We start from the raw sequence: 19,617 nt of genomic DNA on the forward strand, positions 1-19,617 counted from the left end.
TGACAAAACAGCAGGAGCCAAGAATGCTGCACTGGTCTCTTCACGTAATCAACGGTGCTCTTTGGATATTTGGAGGTAAATCTCAAACTGAGAAGATGAAATGCTCCAAGGCACTCTCGTGTAGTAAAAATAAAAAGCCTTTAATTAGCTGGGCTAAATCATTCATTTGTATCCTCCTTCAGGATAGAAATCAATTGTTCAAACAAATGTTTTTAAACAATTAGTAAGCAATCAAAGACAGCTGGTTAATCAATGAGAGTGGCTAGAACTTTCCTCGTTGTACAAAACATACCAATATTCAAAAAGAGAGAAAAAATAAATATTTATAAATAAAAAACATTCATTTTGTGGACTAATATTTGTGCAGTGTGATAATATACTCTAGTTTTCTATCTTTCATATCACTGTGCTCTTTCTTATCATATAAAATAGTTTAAACTCAGTATTTCATGTCTATTTATTTGATTATTTCATGACAAGTGGCCGTGTAATAAGCCGCGTAATGTAGCATTAGTGTCTGCTTCTTTAGCAGTAGTTTTACTGTTAATCTTCTGGCCGGTTTCTTTGGATTACATGTTTTGATGAGGCTTTGGTTTCTCAGATGGGCTTCCGGAGCATTGGGGACCGTCTGGTTATTCTCCTGTCATGAGTAACTCTCCTCACATCGGTCAGCCGGCCCCGTTCCCCTCCATGAACACACAGGTGAGCCCAGCGCTTGTGTGTGTGTGTGTATATACAGTCGTGTGAAAAAGTTAGCACACCCTATTGAATTTCATGTTTTTTTTCTTATCAGGACATAATAAAACAATAACTGGTTCTTTCTAGGTCTTAAAATTTGGAAAATAAAACCTCAAATGAATAACAACACATGACATATTGCACCGTGTCATTGTTTATTTAACAAAAATAAAGCAATGGAAAAGCCATGTGTGACAAAGTTAGGACACCCTTACTGTTAACAGGAATTAAGATGGTAAGTAGCAGTCAGGCGTTTGAGTAACTGATCATCAGCAAGTGTGAGCATCTCTATAAAAGCAGATGTTTTGGCAGTTTGCTGCTCTGGAGCCTTCAGGTGTATGTTAACACAATGCCAAAGAGGTAAGACATCAGCAATGATCTTAGAGAAGCAATTGTTGCTGCCAACAATCTGGGAAGATTAATACAGCCATTCCTAAACAATTTGAAGTCCATTATTATACAGTGAGGAAGATTATTCAAAAGTGGAAGACACTCAAAACAGACTCCAGTCTTCGCAGGAGTGAACATCCTTGAAAATTCACTCCAACATTAGACTGTGTAGCGCTTCAAGAAATGGCGGACAACACAAGAACTTCACCGCAGGCTCCACAGGCCTCAGTTAACATGTTAAATGGTAAAATTCATGACAGTACAATTAGAAAAATAAGGGACAAGTATGGCATGTTTGGAAGGCTTGCCAGAAAAAAAAGAGCATGGCAGCACGGTTTAGGTTTGCAAAGTTGCATCTGAACAAACCGTAAGACTTCTAGAACAATGTCCTTTTGAACAGATGAGACCAAAGTGGAGATGTTTGGCCGTAATGCACAGTGGCACGTTTGGTGAAAACCTAAAGAGCATATCAGCACAAACACCTCATACCAAAAGTCACACATGCTGGTGGATTGCTCATGATTTGGGGCTTGGTTTGTAGCCACAGGACCTGGACACATCACAGTCATTGAGTCGACTGTTAACTCCTCTATATACCAAAGTATTCTAGAGTCAAATGTGAGGACATCCGTCCGACTGCTAAAGCTTGGCCAAGATTGGGTAATGCAGCAAGACAATGACCCCAAACACACCAGTGAATCTACAATAGAACGGCTGAAAAGAAAAGAATCAAGGTTCTGCGATAGCCCAGTCATAGTCCAGACCTCATCCTGACTGAAATCATGTGGTGAGTGCTGTGTATAACAAATGCCCACAAACCTCAATAAACTGGAGCAGCGTTGTACAGAAGAGTGGGCCAGAATTCTTCCAGAACGATGTGAGAGACTGATAGTCGTAGAGAAAATGATTACTTCAAGTTATTGCTGCTAAAAGTGGATCTATAGGCAATTGAATCATAGGGTGTCCTAACTTTGTCACACATGGCTTTTCCCTCTTGGCTTTTTTGTTAATCAAATAATGTTTAAAGTCATGTGATATTGTTCATCAGAGGCTTTAATTCCAAATTTAAAGACTTTCCAAAAAACAGATAATTTTTATCATCTCCTGATACAAAAAAACATGGAATTCAATAAGGTGTCCTAACTTTTTCATATAACTATATATATGTGTGTGTGTGTGTGTGTGTGTGTGTGTGTGTGTGTGTGTGTGTGTATACAGGTGCATCTCAGAAAATTTGAATATGGTGAAAAAGTAACATTTTTTCTTGTAACTTATTTCAAAAATGTTCATATATTTTAGATATGAAATTACATGTAAAGTAAAACACTTCAAACGTTTTTTGTTTTAATTTTGATGATTAGAGCTTACAGCTCATGAAAGTCAAAAATCAGTATCTCAGAATATTAGAATATTTATATTTGAGTTTCAATAAATGACCATCTCTACAGTATAAATTCTGGGTATCTCTTGTTCTTTGAAACCACAATAATGGAGAAGACTGCTGACTTGGCAATGATCCAGAAGATGAACATTGACGCCCTCCACAAAGAGGGTAAGTCACAGAGGGTCATTACTGAAAGCTGTGGCTGTTTACAGAGTGCTGTATCAAAGCATATTAAATGCAAAGTTGACTGGAAGGAAGAATTTGGGGAGGAAAAGGTGCACAAGCAACAGGGATGACTGCAAGCTTGAGAATACTGTCAAGCAAAGCTGATTCAAACACTTGTGAGAGCTTCACAAGGAGTGGACTGAAGCTGGAGTCAGTGCATCAAGAGTCACTACGCTCAGACGTCTTCAGGAAAAGGGCTACCAAGCCACTTCTGAACCTGAGACAACGTCAGAAGCATCTTACCTGGGCTGTGGAGGAAAAGAACTGGACTGTTGCTCAGTGCTCCAAAGTCCTCTTTTCAGATGAAAGTACATTTTGCATTTCATTTGGAAATCAAGGTCCCAGAGTCTGGAGGAAGAGTAGAGAGGCACAGAATCCATGTTGCTTGAAGTCCAGAGTGAAGTTTCCACAGTCAGTGATGATTTGGGCTGCCATGTCATCTGCTGGTGTTGGTCCATTGTGTTTTATCAAGTCCAAAGTCAATGCAGCCATCTACCAGGAGATTTTGGAGCACTTTATGCTTCCATACGCTGACAAGCTTTATGGAGATGCTGATTTCCTTTTCCAGCAGGACTTGGCAACTGCCCACACTGCCAACAACACTTCCAAGTGGTTTGCTGACCATGATATTACTGTGCTTGATTGACCAGCCAACATGCCTGACCTGAACTCCATATGGAATCTATGGGATATTTTCAAGAGAAAGATGAGAAACAGTCGATCCAACAATCCAGACGAGCTGAAGACTCAATAGTGCCTCATCAGAGCCACAGGCTGATCGCTTCCATGCCATTCCTCACTGATGCTGGAGTTTGTGCTAAAGCAGCCCCGACCAACTATTGAGTGCAGAAATAAACATACTGAAGAGAACTTGAACTTTTCTGTTTAGCAAATCCTTTTTTTGATTGATCTTAGGAAATATTCTAATATTTTGAGATACTGATGTTTGACTTTCATGAGCTGTAAACTCTAATCATCAAAATTAAAACAAAAAACTTTTGAAGTGTTTTACTTTACATGCAATGAATCTAAAATATATGAAAGTTTCACTTTTTGAAATGTTACAAGAAAAAATGAACTTTTTCACCATATTCTAATTTTCTGAGATGCACCTGTATGTCTACATATATTATATGTGTGTGTGTATACATGCACGCACACACACATACACATACATGCACACAGATGGTTGGAGATCAGACGTTTGTTTATAATTTCAAAAGGCTTATTGTGTCTGATCAGTTATGATCTCAGATTCATTTTATTAAAAAATAGCTCCTGATGACCTCATCTAGATTTATTTTCCTTTCTGATGAGCCAGAGACCACAGAAGAAATGCATTTTATTACCGCAGACCTTCATGTGGAAAAGCAATCGAACATTTCTGATGTTGAACCTGCTCTTATTCAGTGTCTCAATTACTTTTCGGCTGTACCAGAGCTGCATGATAGATACCATAACATGTTTTCCACGTGCTCGTGAGTAATGGCGTGTGTGTGTGTGTGTGTGTGTCGCCTGCAGAAGCGGCAGCCTTTGCCCCTGTCGCCGCAGAACTACCCTCTGCACGGGAGCGATGTCAACTTACCCACCAGCTTCCACCCAGCCTCGGCTGGATACGGCGTTCCCAACCACACGCCGCCCATCAGCAGCTCTGACAGCATCATGGGTAAGACTCTCCACCCTGACGCGACCACAAACCAGAGCTTCACTGCTGCGACCTGCTCTCGTTTCAGTGCATCTGAGTAACACGTTCACCTGTAAACACAGCTTCATTCTCTGTTCACAGTCAGCAGAGCTGGAAACGCAGGCAGCTCCGGTGCAGAGATCGGGAAAGCGCTCGCTTCGGTGAGTGTGGCATTTAATGTGGTGATAAACTCCTGGTAGGCTAGATATCACTAGTCGAGTAACCTATGGCTGATCATTTTGAGATATGACTTAATTATGAATTTGTTGTATTTTTTGTTTATTCTAAACTTCTTTGGAACTGCATGGAGGCTTGGGGAAAATTTGTCAAACACCGAAATCAAATTGGCTAATTATGTACTGGTAAATAAATTTTGCTTATAAAGTTTGTGGAAAATTCAGAATTTAATAATTGGCTCATGTTTTATTAATAATTGTGAATTATTACACACAATGCCACAACAGGATGTTGAATTGCAATAATAGGAAGAGGAAATTCCTGAAGTGCAATTTTGTGATTGGATTCATTAATTATGCATATTTCTTCAGTAATAAACTATTGTAGTGTTGTGTTTTGTTTTTTAATGTTATGAAAGTTTTTATTTTTAGATTTTCCACTTTTATTTTTAATTTCTTAAATGTTTAGTCATTGTTCATCATTTGTTTTTAAATGTTTTTATAAATTATTTCAGTTTTAAGAAATGTTAATACTTCAACTTAAATTAAAAAATGAGAAATGTTGCCTTGGCAACTAACTGAAATAATAATAATTTTGTCGATTTTATTTCAGTTAATGTTTTTTTTTTTTTTTTGAGAACTTTATGAAAATGCATATTATTTAATGTATTCTGGACCAATAAAATAAAATATATATATATATATATATAATCTTTTTTTCTTTTTTTTTTCATTTTATGGGTATCCACAGAGAAACTTGCATTGAATTTATAAATTCAAACACTTTCTCTCTGTGGATACTGATTATAAATGTAATGTGATTATTTCTGGAATTACTCCATGTGGTATGATGAAATGTTGATGGGTGATTCATACTGAAAAATGTATTAAAAATAGCATTTACTGATAAACACAACAATTACATATCTCTTTCAGCTCAACCCTCTGACTTAATATTGTCTCTTGTGATTTCTAGATATATCCCTCTGACAATAACAGCAACAGCTACTCCCCGAGTCCTTCCACTCCTGTGGGCTCTCCTTCCAATGTTGCTGGTGGGTTTCCTGAAGGTTCTTGTCTTGTAAAGCTCTGTAGTGCCATCTGCTGTGTGATTGCTCTGATGCCTCCACACACGAGGCGTTATTGACTCCTGTGTTTGTGTTTTCAGCTTCTGCTTCTCAGTGGCCCAAAGGCTCCTCTCAGCCCGCGCCGTCACCTGGTTTTGAGCACGGACTGCAGGCGCTGGTATGTTCCTTTGCATCACCATAGAGCAGAAAAGCTAGAGATTAAATACACTTTTAAACTGGAGATTTTACTGTGAGCTGTGTTGCACATGACATATGCATGTATTTGAAGTCCACACATAGGAACTTGCATTTAGCTTATATGCAGTATATTAGACTGGATTTTAGTTACGGTTCACTTTAAGGTTCCAGATGTAAGAACAGTTATTTTACACTTAAACATGCATAATTCTCCAATCAAGATATGTACAACTTATAATTAAGATATATAATAATTTCTTCATATTACATATATAATTTCCATAAAATTTCACTGATATTTATGATCAATATCCAGTATCCACAGAGAAACGTTATAAATATAGTAATAAAATAAACTGTATATATTAACTTTCACTTTATGGTTTCAGAATAACATTATATAAACAATTCTTCAAATTTTGTCAGTGTTTCTTTTTATAAAGTTCAATGTGCTGAACCAGGGTTATATAGTTAAATATAAAACTATATAACTAGTTTTTTTTTATTTCGGCTAGTTTCCATGACAACATTTCTCATTTTAATTTAGTTTACTTTGATGTACGAAAATAACTAAAACTGAAATAAATTAATGAAAACTACAGTTGCATGCGAAAGTTTTGCAGAATCTGTGAAAATGTGAATAATTTTAATAAAATAAGAGAGATCATATAAAATGCATGTTATTTTTTATTTAGTACTGTCCTGAGTAAGATATTTTACATAAAAGATGTTTACATTTAGTCCACAAGACAAAAAAATAGCTGAAATTATTCAAATAACCACATTCAAAAGTTTGGGAACCCTTGGTTCTTAATACTGTGTGGTTACCTGGATGATCCACGACTGTTTTTTTGTTTTGTGATGGTTGTTCATGAGTCTCTTGTTTGTTCTGAACAGTTAAACTGAGCACTGTTCTTCAGAAAAATCCTTCATGTTCTGCAGATTCCTCAGTTTTCCAGCATCTTTTACATATTTGAACCCTTTCCAGCAGTAACTGTATGATTTTGAGATCCATCTTTTCACTCTGAGGACGATTGAGAGACTCAAACACAACAATTAAAAAAAGTTCAAACATTCACTGATGCTCCAGAAGGAAACACCATGCATTAAGAGCCGGGGGTGAAAACTTTTGAACAGGATGAAGATATAATTTATTTTTCCATTTAGTTCTGCCCTTCGGAAGCAACAGCAGATACTTGCATATTTCCCGGAAGACAAATTAAGTACAATTTACCTTGATCTTCTAATTCAAAAAGTTTTCACCCCCGGCTCTTAATGCATCGTGTTTCCTTCTGGAGCATCAGTGAATGTTTGAACCTTTTTTAATTGTGTTTGAGTCCCTCAATCATCCTCAGTGTGAAAAGGTGGATCTCAAAATCATACAGCCACCGCTGGAAAGGGTTCAGATATGTAAAAGATGCTGGAAAACTGAAGATTCTGCAGGACCTGGAGGATTTTTTTGAAGAACATAGCTCAGTTTAACTGTTCAGAACAAACAAGGGACTCATGAAGAACCATCACAAAACAAAAAACAGTTGTGGATCATCCAGGTAACCACACACAGTATTAAGAACCAAGGGTTCACAAACTTTTGAATGTGGTTATTTTAATAATTTCAGCTATTTTTTTGTCTTGTGGACTAAATGTAAACATCTTTTATGTAAAATATCTTACTCAGGACAGTACTAAATAAAAAATAACATGCATTTTGTATGATCTCTATTATTTTGTTAAAATTATTCACATTTTCACAGATTCTGCAAAACTTTCGCATGCAACTGTATATACAAAAATACAAAACGTACAAAAATTAATGAATCTTTAAATTTCAAATGAAAACGGAAAATATAAAGATAAAAACTAATATAAAAAAGTAAAGTATATTAAAATAACACTCCTGAACAGCAAAACTAAAAGGTTTTGAACTACATTTATAGAAATATGTCTAATTAGTTGATAAAAATGTGTTCTAGGTTTGAGAGAACAAAGTCATAATTAACTTTTTGTCCTCTTTCGTCTTTAAGGCTCACAGAAATGACGTTGATTGCAAACTCTCTCTTGTTGTGCATTTGATGAACTTTGTCAGCTTGAGTGATTTGTGGTTTTTGCAGACTAAGATGGATGACCGTCTGGGTGAAGCGCTGCATGTGTTGAGTCGTCATGCGGTGGGTGCAGACATGCACAGTTTACTGAGCGCAGCTGTCTCTGGACATCCGGCTGGTGCAGCGGCCCTGGGCTCCATCAGTCAGGCCTTCGGGCTCGCCAGCCGTCTGCCAGGCCTGGTGAGTGTTTCCAACCAATGTTCCCTATAATTGTTTTTCTTGCTGAGCAAAACGTTTCTCCATTGGGCGGGCATTTCGGTCACCTGAGCAAAAACATTCTTTATACCAAACCTGTACAGCGCGCACACAAAAAGTGTGAGACTTTAATGTACTATTTATATTTGATTTGACCCTTGATTTAACTAAATAATGTACATTTTAGGCTGCCAGAGAAAATAAGTTTTCTATTTTAATATACTTTAAGATCATTTATTTCTGTGAAAGCTGTATTTTCAGCATCATTACTCCAGTCTTCAGTGTCACATGATCTTCAGAAATCATAATAATATACTGATTTATTATCAGTGTTGGAAACAGTTTTGCTACTTAATATTTTTTGGGAAATCTGATAATTTTTCTGCATTCTTTGATAAATGGAAAGTTTAAAAGAACAGTGTTTATTCAAAATAGAAATTTTGTGTTTCAACACTTCTATTCAAAATTTGGGATCAGTAAATAAATTTTTTTAAAGAAATTAATACTTTTATTCAGCAAGGACGTGTTAAATGGATAAAAGGTGATAGTAAAGACTATTGTTAGAAAAGGTTATTATTTTGAATAAATCCTGTTCTTTTTAACTTTGTATTTATCAAAGAATCAAAGAAAAAAGTCTCACAGGTTCCAAAAACAATTAAGCAGCACAATGGTTTCAACACTGATAATAAATCAGTATATTAGAGTGATTTCTGAAGATCATGTGACACTGAAGACTGGAGTAATGATGCTGAAAATACAGCTTTGCCATCATAGGAATAAATTGTATTTTAAAGTATATTAAAACAGGAAACCAATATTTGAAATTGCAATAATATTTCACAATATTACTGTTTTTTTCTGTATTTTGATCAAATAAATACAGCCTTGATGCGCATAAGAGTCCATTATTTATTAGGTTTATGATATAGGCCTAACATAATATAATATCAAAACAAACTGAAGCATTCAAACTGACAGAAAACAAACTGTAAGCTAAATATTGTGAGAGAACTTGAATTCTTATAGCTGTCTAAACATTGCTATGAAGTGTAGTTTGCACAATACACCTGTGTGTGACTGTAAATGTCTGTTTTGTTACCGTTCTGTGCTCATCTGTGCCACTGAATCAAGCCACTATTCTTTAAAACATGATGATGTTTTATTTCACGTGTCATTGTGTTTGCGTTGGCTCTCGTGTTGAGAGATTTCGTCTGTAACCATTGAAGTATTCTGTTTCTACAGTGACTCATTTGGCGCACATCGTTCTCTTTCTAAGACCCAGTGAATGCGGTTTACAGGTTTCAAGCTCTATAGCGGCACCAGCTCTATAGTGGGTTTTCTGAGCATTGCAATTCTTTCTGTTCTACTAGAATTCAATCAAATGGCTTCCCAACTCATTTTTTCCGTGTGCGCAGCACATTATTTCTCTGCGTGGCCGCAGCTTAGAGGGAACATTGTTTCCAACCCCAGCCTGCTTAGGGCCCTGTGAAATCTGCTTTATTTTTTCCTGAAATTTATTTTAAAAGGGTCATGACATGGATTTTTTTTCTTATTTTAATATGTTCCTTGAGGTTTACTTATAGTGTTAATAGTTTTTTGCACAGAAAGATAAATGTGGAAAAATTATTATTTTCAGCCCTCATTCTGACCCTCTGTCTATAAAACAAACTATTATTATTTAATTTTTTTCTCCCAAATGTTGTGTGTGTGATTAGCGTGAGTATACAAGCATCCACACACGCACTGGTCCAAGGCCTTTGTGTTTGCAAGCACAACATGCTCCTGAACACTAGTTGTTTCTCTTACTTTCATTCTTCCCCATTCACTTTCAATGGCCGGCCATTTTTGTGTGACAAGTGTGACTTTGTGCAATTTTGTACAAAATAAAAAGCATTTAAAAGCAAACTTCCTGATTAAACATTAAAGCACACTAGTGTGAGCACACTAGCAAATTTTACTCATATTGTGAAAATTAATAAAAAAGCTTTTTTCACTCAAAAAACGAGGTACCTACTCTCAGATAAATGAGGCTTACGATTAATCAGATGCAAATAGAAACACAAAACCAGTCCTAAATGAAAGAAAACAAGTTGACAAAAAGATTGAATCCAATATTTGGTGATTAATATAGCATAATGACAGATTTATAAGTAATTGTTTGGAGTCCGCTCATTTTTGACCGGGAACACCACAAGGGTTTATTACGTTGAGAAGTACATTCCACTGTACAATAGTAATTAAACTGTACTTTTATTTTGGCGGCTTGTAGTAAAGGCTTTTGAGTTTCTTTGTGTATCTGATGAACGTTTTCTTAAATGAAATGGTGAAATGCTGGTAAAGCGACTCTCAGGGCAGCTCATGTGGAGTGAGAAGGCAGATGAGTGTACACTATCAGCGTGTATTAACTGTCTCCTGCTCTTTCCTCCTAGATGTCAAATCACAATGATGATGCCGCAGGTTTACCACAGTCCAGTGCTCTGCTGCAGGGACACCACGTCTCCCATCAGGCCCCGCCCACTTCCCAGTCTGAAGCCTTTACCAGTCAGTGCTACTCTTGAGTTTTAATGCTCATTTCATGACATTTGATTGATTGAGATTCATAAATGATGTGCTTTGTGCAGGTATTTTAGCAGAAAAGCATGCAAAATGTTTTAGTATCATGCATGCTTTTCAGACTTATAGTATTTCTGTAGCTCAAACATGGTGCTAGAAATGCTAAATTCATAGGTTCGGTTCTCAGGGAATGCATGAACCGATGAAATGCATATTGCATACCTTGAATGCAATGCAAGTCGCTTTGGATGAAAGCAACGGCCAAATGCATAAATGTTCAACATTTTTAACATCCAGAAATCAAATGCATCACCTTTAAAGAATTACGGGATGATTTCACAGTGCTTTTGTCACACAGTGTGATCAGCGTTTTCTGCTGCTAATCTCATCTTGTTTTTGTCTGTCAGGTCTTTCTCTGCCTCACTCCTCTCACTCATCCAGCTCCGAAGTAAAGCGGGAAGATAAGGACGACGATGAGAACCTGTCTATTGCAGATAAATCAGAGGATGAGAAGAAAGATGGAAAAAGCCACACACGAACGAGGTACTTGCCGCTCCGCAAACCTTCATTTAATCCCGGGAGAAATACATATACAGTACTGGTCAAAAGTTTGGAATAATTACGATTTTTTAAATGTTTTTTAAGAAGTCTCTTATACTCACCAAGGCTGCAATTATTTGACCAAAAAACAGTAATGTTGTGAAATATTAATATCTTTTCTGTATGAATATCTGTTAAAATGTAATTTATTTCTGTGATCAAAGCTGTATTTCCAGCATCATTACTCCAGTCTTCAGTGTCACATGATCTTCAGAAATCATTATTAATATCTAAGTATTAATATATTTTTCCTTAATTTCATTTACCCCAAACTTTTGACTGATAGTGTATCATGATTTCTACAAAAATAAGCAGCATGAACTGTTTCAACGTGTTTCTTGAGCAGCAAATTAGAATGATTTCTGAAGGATCATGTGACACTGAATGATGTTGAAAATCCAGCTTTGATCACAGGAATAAATTACATTTTACAATATATTCACATAGAAAACACTTATTTTAATTTGCAATAATATTTCACAATATTACTGATTTTACTGTATTTTTGGTCAAATAAATGCAGCCTTGGTGAACAGAAGAAACTACTTCTTTTAAAAAGTCGTCACTATTCCAAACTTGACTGCTAGTTAAGTTGCATCAGTAACCACTCAATATACTCGACATTCCCACCTCCAGCAGCTTCTGATTGGTCCATGTTAACCTTGACGTGAGGTACACGTCGTTCCCTGTCAGTGTGCCCTGATTGTTTTGCCTGTAACCCCTCTCACCCCTTTGTTCCTCTGACCCATGAAGTCAAGACGAGGAAGAAGATGACGAGGACTTGCCGATTGAGGTGAAGGCGGAGCGGGAGAAAGAGCGGCGCGTGGCCAATAACGCCCGTGAGCGTTTGCGTGTTCGCGACATCAACGAGGCCTTCAAAGAGCTGGGCCGCATGTGCCAGCTGCACATGAACAATGAGAAACCTCAGACCAAACTGCTCGTCCTTCACCAGGCCGTAAACGTTATTCTCAACCTGGAGCAGCAAGTGCGAGGTCAGTGTGTGCGGCTGACCTCCGATCAGTGCTCAGACACCGCAGAGATTCGTCTGTGGTTGAGACACCTGAATGGGTGCAAGGGGAGGAGGACGGATTTGTTGGTTGGAGATATTAAATGCCTGATGGATAAATGCATATGCATCTTGGTTCAATACAAGTTAAATTATTTTAAGGCAAGACACTACAAGCTAAATTTTGGGCCATTTGGCTTTTCATAACGTGTTTCAGACTAGTGGAAGGAAAACACGTGAAATACACATTTGAGTGTTTATTTTAACACTTTTGTGTCTATAGATATTAATTACAAAACATACAGCCTAGCAACACCCTGACAACCAGCCGAGTTGCATTAAACTCAAGAATATTTCCTTTTAATAGTATCTTATGTTATTATAATGTAAATATATACTATTAAAATATGTAAGTTAGTAATTTATCTTGGTGGTAATTCTTTCGAGATGCATTATGTAGTGTTACATAAGCCTCCTGCCTCCCCGCGGCCCACACAGGTGTCTGTTTAGGGTGATTGTGGGACTGTCTGCACTTTCTGTAACTGTGCATGTGTTTGTCTGTCATTAGCACTCGTCCCTTCCTGTTTTCTGTTCATCTCACCTGCTTGCAAGATTCATGCAACTAACAGACTCAGATTAAAGCTAGTTAGAATAGTTAAAGGTATAAATGTCATTTACTCACTCTAGGAAACTTTTGAAGGATGTTAGAGTGAATGTACAATGACTGTCGACCCAAAAAAAGCATCATAAGTGTATCCCAAATGCCTTGTGCACCATATTCCTTCTTCTCAAGTTTGTTTTGTTTGGGAAACAGACATGACTTTAAAGGCTGGGGGATACCAAGCTGACTTCAAAGAACTACAAAAGCCACCGGTGACTGCAAACTAACACGTGTGTTCTGCGCCTGCATGAGAGGAATTAGCCGTCTATATTAGCAGCTATCAATAGTATGTATTCGTCATTTAAAAGGAGTAACCGAAACAAGGATGTAAGAGATATACACAGATAAACGAAACGTAAACAAAGCAGCGCTGGCTTCCCATTTTGAATATCAGTTATGTTGATAACTTCATTTTAAATGGCTCATGTTATGAAAATATTTGCATATTGGAATGCTTGAGAAAGATCACGTAAAAATAGAACAGCTGCCTTGTCTGTACCGCCTTCACTTACTTACTCGTTTTCATCGCTTTTGCTTTAATTCTAAACTGAGCACAAAACCAGTCATAAGGGTCCATTTTTTTAAAATTGAGATTTATACGTGATTTGCTAGGATAGGACAATATTTGGCTGAGATGCATTTAAAAATCTGGAATCTGAGGGTGCAAAAAAATCTAAATATTGAGAAAATCATCTTTAAAGTTGTTCAAATTAAGTTCTTAGCAATGCATATTACTAATCAAAAATGAAGTTTTGATATTTACAGTAGGAAATTTACTAAATATCTTCATGGGACTTACTTAAAGTGCCCCTATTATGGGTAATGAAAGGTTCATATTAGTCCCCAACAACAGGTTGACATGCATGCCAGGTCCAAAAACTCTTTCATTAATATGCATTTATTCTTACCTTACTTGCTCAACAGCTGCCAAACGATTCGCTCAACAATTCATTTTTCCAAACTGCTCCTTTGCGTGACGCTAATCTGCTGTGATTGGTCTCATTTTCCTCTCATCTCGCCTGTAATGCCTGATAAAGCAGCGTTTGTGAGCGCAGTGCTGTTATGTGTACAGCGTTACCGGGGAAAACACTTTCTTTAGTGGCACCTAGTGGCAAAGAATGAATTTGCATTTTCATTCAGACCAATGCGAAAACACCAAGTGGGCGGGCAATATGCTAATGTTATATGCACTTTAATATCCTAATGATTTTTGGCATAAAAGAGAAATGGATCATTTTGACCCATACAATGCATTGTTGGCTAATGCTACAAATATACCTGTGCTACTTAAAACTAGTTTTGTGGTCCAGGGTCACAGTTCACACACCAAACAAACTAGCCCTACAGACGTTCCCCGACAGCCGACCGTCGGCTTAAATCTGTGTTTATTGACAATCTTTCCCATCTGCTGTAGTTTATTCACTCCACAACACTAAAGAAGCAACTTAGGTGTCATTGGCATCAAACTTGGTGCAAACCAGTATTATTTAGGCATTTTTTATATGTTATTAGATTTAGTTTTTTTATATAATTTTTTAATGTTTTCAGTTTTCATTGTTCCTGATAATTTTAGTTTAACTTATAGTATTTTTTTTAGCTTTGTCATTTTTATTAGTTTTTTTTATATATTTGTTTTTATATACTTTCTAAATTATATTTACGTTATAACTTTATTTAAATTTAAATTTTAGTTTCTTTTTTTTTTATTTAGTAGTAGTTTTAGTCATTTTAACTTACTCAGTTGCCAAAAAAGCAACATTTCTGATTTTCTTTTTGTTTGTTTTTCATCTAATATTTTATTTCACTTAAACTTTTTCAACTTAATTTCAATTAAATTCAACTTAAATACAATTTCATTAATTTCAGAATTTTTTTTAGTAGTTTTAATTTTAGTTAACAATAATAACCCTTGTGCAAATGCATCTTGGCACGACAAGTATAAATAAAGGCATGCACAAAAGAGATTTTCATTGAATCGATTTCCTCATAAAACACATTCATTTGACTTCAGAAGACTTGAAATGTAGTGCACTAGTCGCATGGACTACTTTATGGTGCTTTGTTGTCATCTGTTCCCGATTAATTTCCACAAAAGAACCTCACACATGAGGGTTGAGTAAATGATGGCATTGATTATTCCTTCAAGGCTAGTATGAATGCAGCCGTGTATGCATAATGCATGCAACCATCCTGATTTCCACAGTGGACATCATCTATGCTTCAGTTTTTAGTTCTAGTTCCCCAATTTGACTGTTGCATGTCCGTAACCCCTCCGATCCGCTGTGAAACGCTTTTTTCACAGGCATTAACACCGCAGATTAGAAGAGACTGATTCGTTCTTTTGTGTTTCTTCCTTAATGTTTTACTCGCTTCAGATTGTAATGGTCTGATTAATGCTTGCATGCCATGTTTAACCCTCTGTTTGCCAGGTTGTTTTTCTTTTTACCCATTTCTCCATCTGTTCTTCAGCCCTTTTCTTTGCAGATGGCCGCAGTGGTTTTTTAGTCTCATGCTGCATAAATGCATCTCAGCAGCGGGATGCGTTTACAATGAGACAGTCGCATTCACCTCATCCTGTCTTCTGTCTGGCTCTCTCAGTGGCAGTGTGTGTTTCTGTTCGGTTCTTGGCAGACGGTGCATCTCTCTCATCTTGCTGTCCTCTCGTCTTGCGCTCTTTCGCTCCGCGGCAGATCCCACAGGCCTCCTGAAAGCCACTGACACTCTAATGCGTAGCGAGCGGCTGTGTCTGCTTTGAAATTGCGTGTACGGTCACAATGAAAGTAAGATGCTCCGGATCGGTCACGTCCCGCTCTCCTCTCTGCACCGCCACTGGATCCCTCTCTGCAATCCTCGTTTAACTGGAATCAGTGCAGTTTTAATTGGTTTAATCAGTTCAGACCATTTCAAGTTATGGAATTTAAAATGCAACATTTGTTTCTGCTTTTGAAATCATCTTAAATATCTGTGTATTGTTTAACATGTAAAACAGGATTAATGACACTATATTTTAAAATTGTGGAAATTTTCTTAAGTGAGGGGGAAAAAATTATATTTTATTTATTTATATATATGTATATATATATATATTTTGTGTGTGTGTGTGTATGTATATAAATATATATATATATATATATATATATATATATATATATATATATATGATTTTTTATTTATTATTGTTTAAATATTTCTTAATTTACTAATAATAAAAAATATTATATGCATTTAATAAGATGGTATTTACAATGTAAAAAGTATAGTCGTGTTTATAATTTTAGTTAAATTATCATTTATATAATTATGCAAAATAAAATAATTAATATTGTTATAATGATAGTTAGTAATATATTATAATATTATGAAAATATATTTATTATTTACAAAATAATTTGTGTATATATAGTGTGTGTGTGTATGTATAAATTATGATTTATATAATTAAATTATAATAAAATATACCATGAATTATAACATGATCAATTAAATAATATATAATAATTTACATAACATAAATTATATATATATATATATACATATACACACACACACACACATACATATACAATTTCTATCTTGAATTATAATGATTTAAAGAAATTATATATAATTTATTTTTATATAAATCATAATTTTAAATATACATTTTTATATATAAACACAGACGTGTGTGTGTGTGTATGTATGTATGTGTGTATATATATATATATATATATTTTTACTAAAGAACCATTTTGAACAAATTTACTATAGTAAACCGGTTCTTCTGTAGTCCTTAGTAGTTGAGTAGTATGGTTCTTTTAAACCTAATGAAGCTGAGACAGTTGATTTAGTTGAAGAATGGACTTAATGAGAGGCTAAATGACTAACGAGCGGCGGTCGCCCCTGGCAGCAGCGTGTCGGAGGAGTGTCTGACGGTGGAGGAGAAGGAGCAGCGTGAGCGCGAGCGGCGCATGGCCAATAACGCTCGGGAGCGGGTGCGAGTGCGTGACATTAACGAAGCCTTCAGGGAGCTCGGCCGCATGGTGCAGCTGCATCTGAAGAGCGACAAGGCTCAGACTAAACTCATCATCCTCCAGCAGGCCGTGCAGGTCATCCTGGGCCTGGAGAGACAGGTGCGAGGTAGGACCAAGCCCTCTGAGCCGCCACCGTCCTGCCGAGAGTCAGCAGACACACACACACACACCGCTTCTGCTTCTGCTGCTGAGAGCTGCGTCTCTTTCCTCGCTTCGACTGCCTCTGTGTGTTTGTGTGATGCTTTCTGCACAACTTCTGCCACATTAACAGCCTTTCCTATCGATCCTTCTTTTTAAAGTTGTGATTTGAGCTGGTTATGATTGGAGCAACTAAATATTTTAGGGTTAATCTCACAAAAACATGTCTAGATCATATTTCACCCAAAAATAAAGAAGCATGGTATTACCACAGTATATGTCCAAAAACTATGGTGAAGCAATCAGGCTGCGATATTATTGGTTTTGTTAATTAACATTACAATTTGTGGCATTTCATGAAAACTAACGGTGCTTTCCTGGTGAATTCTAATTACTTTATAATAAATGTAAAAAAAAAAAATAGTTCTCATTCTTAAAGATAATTGTCATTAAATTCCCTTTACTGTTTATTATGAATAAATAGTGTTACCTGAGATATATATACTTAAAATAATAAAATACATAAAAAAAAATATCAAATAAAATATATATTTTTGTTATAATATTGTATTTGTTATAATGTTTGTAATATTAAATATTGCATAATGTTAATATATTATAATAGTTTTATAATATTCATATATTATATAATGTATTACCTTAAAATGCTATAATATTATAGATATATAAAAATTAATAAAATATTTATAAAAATAAATAGAATAGTGTTAAAACAACAACTACCCTGATTTATTAATACCTGAAATTATCATTTTCTATAAATGTTCTATATATATATATATATATATATATATATATGATATTTTGTTATATAATAATATTAATATATTAAATTGACATTAATATAAAAAATAGGGCATAGACTAACGTTATATTATAGCATATTTACATTTAACATATATATTGTTATAAAAAATTTACATTCATTTTAATGTATTATATAAAAATACAGTATAAAATATAGAATAAAATATATAGTATAACTGTTGTTTATTATATTGTGTATATATAACAGTATATAACAGAAGTGTTATTAATTTTTAATTGCATAATTTTTTTTCTAATTTAATTAATAATTTTTAATTGCATAATATATTATATAACAATGCAATGTATAAAAAATAATTAAATATATAAAAGTTAAAAATACAGTACAAGTATGTCTTGTCACATTGCAGTAATAAGAATATGTTAGTAATTGTTTGTTTCTGGGATGAGTTATGAGCCAGACATGTTGTTCACTGTAACTGAAGTTAATCATGTTGTGCTTTCTTCCTCCCTGCCACCTGCTCTTCCTTCATTATACGTGTTTGACTGGAGCTTCTTCATCACTCTGCAGTCTGATGTTAAAGACATTAATATCTGATCTGAATGGCTGTTTTCCTCAGAGCGTAATCTGAACCCGAAGGCCGCGTGTCTGAAGAGGAGAGAGGAGGAGAAGGTCACAGGAGATCCGCAGATGCTGTCCGGTCTGGGTGGAGACGGACACGGCCATATGTAACGCTCAGGTGAGCTTCACATCTCTGATTATGATGAAGCAATTAAATATTCATATTGTGCTTATGCACTTGGTGGTTGCTTTTATCCAAAACGAGTTGCATTGCATGAAATGTCTAAATTTGATTAGTATTGCCTGGGAATCAAACCCAGAGGTTTTTACCATGTTTAGGGTAGGCTTTTATTTTATTCCCCAAATTCTTTTTTTAGTTCCAAATTTCCTTTTTTCTCTTTTGATATTTCTGGATTCCATTTTAATGGTTAAATTAATTTTTAATTTTAAATGTATTTACATTTTTTTTTATAAAATTACATGAAATTACTAAATTCTGTCAATTTTAGGGGTCTATGAAATGTTTTTATGTTGTTGTTATTTTCCAAATTCTATATTTTTCTGCTTCAAATATAATGGATTCTTTTTCTTCTTTTTTTTCTGGATTCTAATTAAATAATAGTTTATAAAAGTCTAACAAAAATACATTTTTGCCCTATTAAATCCATTTTATTTATTATTTTTTCCATATTCCATTTTATTTTATCATTCTGGATTTCATCTTTTTTTGTGTTAAATTTTATTTATCAAAAAGCATGTTCAATTAATTAAAATCATGAAACCTACATAATTTAACAACAGGTTATTAACAAAAATTACATTTTAGGGCCTTATGATTTTATTTCCCCAAATTAAAAGAAAATGAAATATTCCCTAATTTAAAAAAAATTAATAATGTTTTATTTTTTATGGATTCTGTTTTCATGGCTCAATTTTAGTTTCATTAATCAAAAAGCCTGTCTAATTAATTTTTTATTTTTTATTTTTTGCAAATTTTGATTAATGGTCAAAGATAATGTATAATCAATTTAATTTGGAAAGCTTTAAAAATTTAATATTAACATTTTTACAATAATATGTCCCTATGAAATATTTAATATTTTAGAGATTCTGTTTTGTCCGTTTGACTTTTTCTG

At 35.0% G+C, this 19,617-nt stretch overlaps 1 protein-coding gene across 3 annotated transcripts in view; it reads left to right on the top strand.

The window, feature by feature from the left end:
- LOC306881196 (transcription factor E2-alpha-like) overlaps window positions 1–19,617 on the top strand; it is a 50,352-nt gene that overhangs the window by 27,633 nt on the left and 3,102 nt on the right. The window contains exons 10-19 of one of the 3 annotated variants that reach the window (XM_079435145.1): window positions 602–702; window positions 4,259–4,403; window positions 4,524–4,582; window positions 5,574–5,652; window positions 5,766–5,842; window positions 7,974–8,144; window positions 10,589–10,700; window positions 11,120–11,255; window positions 12,066–12,304; window positions 18,540–18,659. In XM_079435145.1, the coding sequence (XP_079291271.1) occupies window positions 602–702; window positions 4,259–4,403; window positions 4,524–4,582; window positions 5,574–5,652; window positions 5,766–5,842; window positions 7,974–8,144; window positions 10,589–10,700; window positions 11,120–11,255; window positions 12,066–12,304; window positions 18,540–18,652 (1,232 nt within the window). In that variant the 3' untranslated portion in view covers window positions 18,653–18,659. Of the gene's footprint in view, window positions 1–601; window positions 703–4,258; window positions 4,404–4,523; window positions 4,583–5,573; window positions 5,653–5,765; window positions 5,843–7,973; window positions 8,145–10,588; window positions 10,701–11,119; window positions 11,256–12,065; window positions 12,305–16,868; window positions 17,099–18,539; window positions 18,660–19,617 lie in introns of all 3 variants that reach the window. The other 2 variants (XM_079435146.1, XM_079435147.1) reach the window with 2 other exon arrangements.

Source organism: Barbus barbus (assembly GCF_936440315.1).
Source record: "Barbus barbus genome assembly, chromosome: 15".
Lineage (NCBI taxonomy): Eukaryota > Metazoa > Chordata > Actinopteri > Cypriniformes > Cyprinidae > Barbus > Barbus barbus.